Below are 8,695 nucleotides of genomic sequence, written 5' to 3' on the forward strand. Positions count from 1 at the left end.
TGAGGGGAATCCTGATTTCCCCCCTGGGGAATCAAGCGCATTCCTGCAGCACGAGGAAGTGCTCTCATACCAGTTTTTCTCTAAATGATGCATATGTCCATACGAAGACTTTGTGTCTTCGTCATGTACCAACTCATTTCCCTTTTGGATGTACAGACAACTGAGGCACCTTTTTACAACACAGGACCCATCTACCACATGGAATAGGCAACTCACACCATTCAAAACCTTTTGCTCGTATAAATCACCACAAAGACATTTAATATCCTATATCTACACCTTACTCCAGCAAGACCCCTCCCCCCCAAAATGGATTCATCACGTATTTCCTGGGAAAGAGGCCTAAAACTGATTCTCACTGATGAAAATCGGGACGACATATATGAGTATGCACACAAGGGTTCAATGAATGTAGCAATTCAGGAAAACTGCTATAAAATTGCAACTAAATGGTGTAGAAACCCCAGCTTGACTTCACAAATTCTCTCCTACTATCCCAAACGTATGCTGGAGATGTAAGAAAGCAGAAGGTTCTGTGCTCCACATTTGGTGGGAGTGCGCTCTCCTCCAACCATTTTGGAGGGAAGTACACACACTAACAGCACGAATCACCACATACACTTTGGACTACAACCCTGCACAATATCTTCTATACCAGCGGTGTCAAACTCAATTTCATTGCGGGCCGCATCAGCATTATGATTGCCCTCAAGGGGTCAGTTGTATTTGTAACAGTACATGTCCAGAGCACCCCCCCTACATCATATGTCAAGAGTCCCCCACGCTCACTTACATCACAGTACCCCCCCCCCCTTACCTTGTGATGCTGCTGGGAAGAAGCTGGGGCATTGCCGGGAAGCAGAAAGTGCAGGGACTGGAGGAGGACCAGAGAAGGGCTAGAGCTCTCCTGCAACTGCAGGAGAGGTGTGAGGGCCCCATAAAATGGCCTGGTGGGCCGGATTTGGCCCGCGGGCCTTGTGTTTGACACATGTGTTCTACACCATACGACTCTACCTAAAAAGGGCTTTCACAAATCACTTGCTATGCACATGGTTATTGCAGCTAGAATCTGTATACCTGTTTACTGGAGATCCACAGATATACCATCAATCAGGGAATGGCTGACCAGGATCTCTAAGATAGAGGAGATGGAGGAACTGATCCACACCTCTTACCGGGTCGGAGAGAGGTCCCTACCCACACCCCTACCATTTCTCATTCAATCTTTATTCTTGAGACTACCTTTCCCCTTCCCCTATTTTTTTCTTCTTTCCCCCCTCACTTCATTTTCCCTTGCCCCCCCCTTCTGTCTACAAATCTTAACAATTTTTGCATCCCACCACAATTAACCAGAAACCCTTCTACAAAAATACAGGTTGTGGTTACTAACATTATTACTATTATTATTAGAACTGGTGGTACTGGTTTCAATTTTATTACTACCATTATTATAGATGCTTTACTCAGAAAAGAATCCGATATCTAAATGTTTCCTTGTGTTGACTGTTCATGCAACGTTCAAGTCTCCTTATTAGCTTCAACTTTGAGTAATATTTCTCCGTTCTCTTTGATACGATCCATGACTCATTTACAACCTATGTTATTTTATTGTACAAGTATGTCATAGGTACCATTTTAATCAATGTGATTACTGTTCTGTAAACATTACTTTAATATTTTCAATCAAACTTTTGTGGAAAAAAAAAAGCTGTTTCCCTTTTTTGTTCTCTCTTTAGGTTATGGAGGAGAAAAATTTGTCCCGTATTACCATGATCCACCTATTAGGACTTCAAACTCCACACAGTATAACATTTCTGATCTTTTTTCTTTTCCTTTTGATTTATTGTGTGACAATATGTGGAAACCTCCTGATCATCTTACTGGTGTCCTACAGCAAATCCCTCCATTCTCCCATGTACTTCTTCCTCTCCCAGCTCTCCATATCAGATATCTTACTGGTAACTGACATTCTTCCTAACACACTCCATGCTGTTTTGATTAAAGGGATCATAATATCATTTTCTGATTGCATCTCCCAGTTTTATTTTTTTTCTGTTTCTGAAGCTCTTGAGTGTTTTCTTCTGACAGTGATGTGTTATGATAGATATGTGGCCATCTGTAAACCATTACATTATACTTTATTAATGAACTTCCAGCTCTGCTGGGTGATGATTATCACATGTTGGGTTTTAAGTCTTTTAGTAGGATTGATTGTCACTTTAACAGTATCACAATTACATTTTTGTGGTCCCAATATTGTCAATCACTTTTTCTGTGATCTTGATCCAATCCTACAACTCTCCTGCTCTGATACTGCTAATGTTCTACTTGAAGTGACATTAATGACTGTTATTAATGTTCTCATCCCATTCTTTACAATTATTATATCATATGTTTATATTATAATTACCATTTTTAAAATCCCATCTATTACCGGCAGACAAAAAGTTTTCTCAACATGCAGCTCCCATCTGACTGTTGTTTGCATTTATTATGGTTCCATGGTTTGTGTTTATTTGGTACCCCGTAGAGGACAGTCATTGGATATCACTAAATTCTTGTCATTAGTGTACACTGTGGTCACCCCACTGATGAATCCAATTATATACAGCCTGAGGAATAAAGACTTAAAAGAAGCTGTAGCTAAAATCATCAACCACTGTCTGCACTTGCATTTCAGTAAATAGTAATAAAATAATAATTTAGTAGGTCTAAACTGAAGTTGGATGTCAGATCTTGATATCCAAGATCAAATCCATTAGACCTGACTCCACATCGTTGTTTTAAAAAGTTTTGCAGTCATAGATTGATCATTGTAATTCTTCTAATCTATATCATTCCCTGTAAATCTGATTACATCAATTATTTAACCTTTCTTATCCACTTGACCCCCAGAACATTTTCCCCACTTTATGACCAGGCCTTTTTTTACGATACGGCACTGTAAAGTAACAACTTTAACTGACAATTGCGTGGTCATGCAGCACTGTATCCAAATGACATTTATGTACATTTTTTCCATAAACAGAGCTTTCTTTTGGTGATATTTGATCACCACTGCATTTTTTTTTTTTTTTGGCCTATAAAATAAAAGACCGACAATTTAAAAAAAAATACATATTTTTTTACTTTCTTATCATAAAACATATCTAATAAAAAAATGTAAAAAGTCAAATTTCTTAATAAATTTAGGCCAATATGTATGCTGCTACATATTTCTTGTAAAAAAATCCCAATAAGCATATATTGTTCGGTTTACACAAAAAGTTATAGTGTCTACAAACTATAGGATATATGCTGGAATTTCTATTTATTTATTTGTTTATTTATGCTAGTAATGGCGGCGATCCGTAACTTATGGCAGGACTGCGATATTGCAGCGGTCAGTCTGACACTAACTGACACTTTTGACACTTTGTGGGAACCAGTGACATTAAAACAGTGATGAGTGCTAAAATATGCACTGTCACTATACTAATGACACTGGCAGAGAAGGGGTTAAACATCTAGAGCAAGGGTTAACTGTGTACCTAACCAGTCTTTCTGTGTACTGTATTCGCTGTTTTTACTAAAGGATGTGATGCTTTGCAGGGAAATAAAATCTATCAGATCCCTACTGACAGAACACAGCTCTGCCTTTTTTACACAGGTGGAGATCTGTTCTGCGTCTCTCCTCAATGATTAGTGTGCGCCGGCGGATATCCATTGACCCACTGATCGATCTAGTGATTTGCTTCTGCTGTGACTAATCACACATAATGTACTGTGGGGCGGTCGGCAAGTGGTTATTCTTTTGTAAAGGCTTACAGCAGGGTAGGCAACCTTAAAGAGGTGGAGATCTACCTGAACAACAGGCATAGTTGCCAACATTGTAACAAAAAATTATAGGGACACATTTTTGTCTGTAGGTGGAGTCGTTTACATTAGGTGTCCCCAGAGAAGTGACTCATTACATCTGGTGTCCCCAGCGGAGTGCCTCCTTACATCAGGTGTCCCCAGCGGAGTGCCTCCTTACATCAGGTGTCCCCAGCGAAGTGTCTTCTTACATCAGATGTCCCCAGCGGAGTGCCCCCTTACATCAGATGTCCCCAGTGGAGTGCCTCCTTACATCAGCTGTCCCTAGTGGAGTGCCCTCTTACATCAGATGTCCCCAGTGGAGTGCCTCCTTACATCAGATGTCCCCAGTGGAGTGCCCCCTTACATCAGATGTCCCTAGTGGAGTGCCTCCTTACATCAGGTGTCCCCAGTGGAGTGCCCTCTTACATCAGATGTCCCTAGTGGAGTGCCTCCTTACATCAGATGTCCCTAGTGGAGTGCCTCCTTACATCAGATGTCCCCAGTGGAGTGCCCCCTTACATCAGATGTCCCTAGTGGAGTGCCTCCTTACATCAGATGTCCCTAGTGGAGTGCCTCCTTACATCAGGTGTCCCCAGTGGAGTGCCCCCTTACATCAGATGTCCCTAGTGGAGTGCCTCCTTACATCAGATGTCCCTAGTGGAGTGCCTCCTTACATCAGATGTCCCTAGTGGAGTGCCTCCTTACATCAGATGTCCCCAGTGGAGTGCCCCCTTACATCAGATGTCCCTAGTGGAGTGCCTCCTTACATCAGATGTCCCCAGTGGAGTGCCTCCTTACATCAGATGTCCCCAGTGGAGTGCCCAATTACATCAGATGTTCCCAAAGGAGTACCCCCTCCCAGTCAGGCAGGTGCCATGGCACCCCTCCCCCACCCTGCTCAGAAATAGGACACCTTCCCCCTCCTGGCCCCTTACAGGTCCCCCCAGTAGCTGCTCAGCTTGTCAGGTCAGCTCTGGTTAATGTTTGAGAAATTCCAGTTGTGAGGAGCCAGCCAGGCATTCCCTCTCCTCCCAGCTGCATTGTGGATACGAGGAGAAGGATGCAAAGATGGCTGAAAAGCAGAAGCATGATGAAGATCGGACACTTTGCCCTGGGGGACACCCTGGGGGTTGGGAAAGTAAAAATCTGAGTAAATGTGGAGCGGGGAGAGGGGATGCGCACTTGGCATAGCACGGAGCGGTCAGCGCAGGGGCGCCCTCTAGGATGAGCGCAGCGGCCTCTGTGAATAGCACTGGGAAGAGATACACTCAACACAAGGGGAAAGAACCTGCTAGCTGAAAAGAGAACTTTGCGGCGGCGGCCGTTTTTGCAGAGCCAGAAGCTGCCGTTCCAAAAACAGTCCAGATTCCTGTGACAAAAGCAAAATCCCAGGATTTTAATAGGGACGGCCTCGGATCGGGACGAGGGTCCAAAAATTGGGATTGTCCCTGGAAAATTGGGACTGTTGGCAAGTATGGACATGGGAGAAGTCAAAGATCACTGGGCACAGTGTTTACCAGTGTCGCCTCCTCACATCTAATTGCCGTACTATTGTGTCGCAATTGAGTGCATTGCACGGCAATCATGGGTTTAAATCAGATGGTGAGGAGGCAACATATCGCCTGTCAAATGCACTCAGAGCGCTTTTCAGAGGAGCAGCAATGCCTGCTTCACTTGTGTATGAGACCTTAGTTGCATTCGGCAACAGCACCCTTATGGCTCATTCACACGTAAAGTTGAGGGGTGGTAAAACCCTACAGTTGAGTCACGGTTTTGGTTGAAGTTTTGGTGTGCTTTCAGCAAGTGCACCAAATCTGGGTAAGCACAGCAAACCCACAGGAAAGCTTCACTGCACCTGTGGTGTGGGTAAACCGCAGCACATCAGTGTGAAAGCAGGCCTATACTATTATGCCCAGTGTGTTGCTTCACAGTCACCTGAAGATCTCTTCTTTTCTGCTGATGGCACCACTCTGGTGTCTCCTAGCCAGGATAAGAGGTGGAGTGCAGTTGGTATCATTCTGCATGGGACAGGAGCCAGCATTACAGAGGAGACATCGGCTTATGGGGCTATTGCTCCCTACTACACCTCCAACTTTAAAAGTAGTCCCTCTGCATTGCACTCTGATATTCTGGGATAGCGGGTTAACAAGCCCAGACCACGATCTACCAGTTACCTGGCCACAATCTACTAGTAGATCGTGATCTACAGGTTGCTGACCCTCGGCTTACAGTATATGTGCCCTGTTTATGAAGAATTAAAACTGGTTCCATACTTCCATTGTACTTTAATGATTGATTAAATCTATTTAAGACTTTGTTCAACACCTTTAATAAAATGGTTGTGACAAAAGTTTAATTATACACACTCTTTATGCAGCCTACTTGTGGACAATTCTGGCGACCAGGAAGAAATATTTTACATTGCTCCTTCATCCTCACAGAGGCCTTCATTATTAAATGTGGAGAAATGCAGATCTGAGGACAGCAGAAAACCTATGGCTGCTTTCTTTTCCCAGTGTTAAGGCTATTAAAGGCTTGGTTCATGGTTGCGGTGCACTCCCATTGAACTCAGTGGGCGAGCGCTGCCGATCAAACTCTGCAACCAGAGGTAAAAATGTTATGGCTGCAAAGCCTGTCAGACGACTGTAATATTAGCACGTATATGGACGGCTGGGGTGGTAAAACTGGAGCTCAGCCAGTTGTTTTTACTGACCCCCATTCCATGGCCTAACGTGGGGAGTCTCCTGTCAAGTCCTTATCAGTAGCAGTACCAATGCAGCAAGGTGGCTGGAACTGGGAAACCAGAAAGCAGCTGACCACCGTGACAACCAGCTGGGAACACACAATGGCGCTGGACCGGAACTGACATCAGTGGGAACACATGCTGCCTTGGATGGGGGTGGTTACACATTTCAAAGCTTTTTTGCTTCTTCTTAAGACCTGATTGGCTGTCATAGAAGGCAGGAGGTTTAAAGGAAACTAGTCCTACCAGCCATACAGTCATAGCGGCATGAGTAATTAAACTGTAACTACTACATAGATTGTAACCAGCCTAAAATAGCAATCAGCCAATATTACACAAAGGTAAAAATAAATACAAATAAAGAACAATATAACAAAACTATATATATATATATATATATATATATATATATATATATATATATATATATATAACACATATAGCACAACTTTACTCGCCTATACTCAACATTACTCATGTCTTTGCACACAGGTTTTTGGCCCCTTGCACACGGGCATCACAAGTTCCTGAGTAAACATCAGTAATATGGGGGGGCATGGCCTGCCTACATCCATCCTTTCCCTGCTGCCTCTCCAGACTGGCACTGATACCAACCACCTGTTACTACTCCTGGGACCTATCTGGAGCCTATCCGGTACCTCTTGGAGCCCATGATGACCTAAAAAGGAGAGAAATGTGCCACGCCGGCCCTGGAGGCCCAAGATAGTACCCGGTCTCCACAGCCTCAGCCTGCAACACATGGAGCAGAGAATCAGAAAGAGTCCTGGGGTAAGTCCCATAAAACCAACCTTTCACAGGTGGAAGGAGCAACCAAGGGACATGCTCTATTACACCCAGATACTAACTGGTGCTGGCAGCTCCTCTTCCATACCTGCACAAGGCTCTGCATATGAGCCAGGGGGGACAGGAGAACTTACCAGCTTTAGATGACACGCTGCCATTGGAAGTCTCACATAAGTGCACCACTGCAGTAGATGACCATAAAGAGTGGCTTGAGGGGCTCACAGAAATGTTCTTGCTATTAGGGTGAGACCTCCAAAAAATAAGGGAGAGGACCACAGCTGAGGAGGGAAGGATCAGCGATTTGGAAGATCAATTACTCCCTCTCACCAGGGATACCAGGATGGCTGTACAGCAAATTATACAGGCTAACAACAAAGCAGATGACATAGAAAATCCCCTCAGATGTAATAATGTTCGCATTGCGGGGCTTCTCGTGAAGATTGAGGGCCGAGACCCCACGGCATTCACAGAGCAATAGCTACAATAAATATTTGGTAAAGAGGCCTTCACCCCATTATTTGTGGTAGAACGTACTCATCAGACACCACCTTGGCCCCTCCCACCTGGCCTTCCACCTAGGTCCATGCTGTCCAGACTTTTGAATTACAAAGACCGTGAAAGGCTGGCATGGGAGAAGGACTCTGTTCAATTTAATGGGACTAAAGTTTCATTCCATTCTGATTTTTCAGCGGAGGTGCAACGTAAGAGATCTAAATTCACAGATGCGAAGAAAGGGCTGCAGAGGTTCCAAGTGACCTACACAATGCTTTACCCAGCCAAGCTGCGTATTACGGCTGGAGGGCAGTCCACCTTCTTTGAAACAGCCTCTGATGCAGCAGCATGGCCGGAACATAATGAACAAGACCTCCAACGACGTTGAGATGCCGACAGGGGTGACTGACATCTGTGAGGCCTATATGCCACAACTGATATGGTGCCTTTTGTTAACCCTCGAGTTATCTATTTTTAAAGGGGACATGTTAAAGTTAGTTTGGTTCAGAGATTGAAACAGCTTCAGACAAGATGCTTAGTACGTCGCTCAGAATAATGGGAAAATGTGTAAGCAATGATTACACGCACCCATCTCATTACGTTTCTTGTGGCGCTCCTTTTTGTGCCTGGAGGTGGGTTGGACGGATGTATTGCGCCTGAAGTACCATACAACTAAACAATTTTCATGTTTCTCTAAAACCCATGGCTCTCCTTCCTACATAGACCTCTGTGTGGGCTCTTCCCATGTCCTTAATTATGTCTCTAAAGTAGACATGTGCATTCGGTTTCGTCCGAATGCATTTTAGTCTAAATTTCGGG

The 8,695-nt window shown here is 44.1% G+C and overlaps 1 protein-coding gene across 1 annotated transcript; it reads left to right on the forward strand.

Annotated features, from left to right (window-relative positions):
- The first annotated feature begins 1,724 nt into the window (after positions 1-1,724).
- On the forward strand, positions 1,725-2,687 carry LOC141134789 (olfactory receptor 11L1-like). Its single transcript, XM_073624225.1, has one exon. The coding sequence runs from the start codon at positions 1,740-1,742 to the stop codon at positions 2,685-2,687; it is 948 nt and encodes a 315-aa protein (XP_073480326.1). The 5' UTR covers positions 1,725-1,739.
- The last annotated feature ends 6,008 nt before the right edge of the window (positions 2,688-8,695 follow it).

Source organism: Aquarana catesbeiana, linkage group LG03 (genome assembly GCF_042186555.1).
Source record: "Aquarana catesbeiana isolate 2022-GZ linkage group LG03, ASM4218655v1, whole genome shotgun sequence".
Classification (NCBI taxonomy): Eukaryota; Metazoa; Chordata; class Amphibia; order Anura; family Ranidae; genus Aquarana; species Aquarana catesbeiana.

Excerpts from the sequence above, each read along its gene's own strand:
- LOC141134789 (XM_073624225.1), top strand. The coding sequence starts at position 1,740 with ATGGAGGAGAAAAATTTGTCCCGTATTACCATGATCCACCTATTAGGA.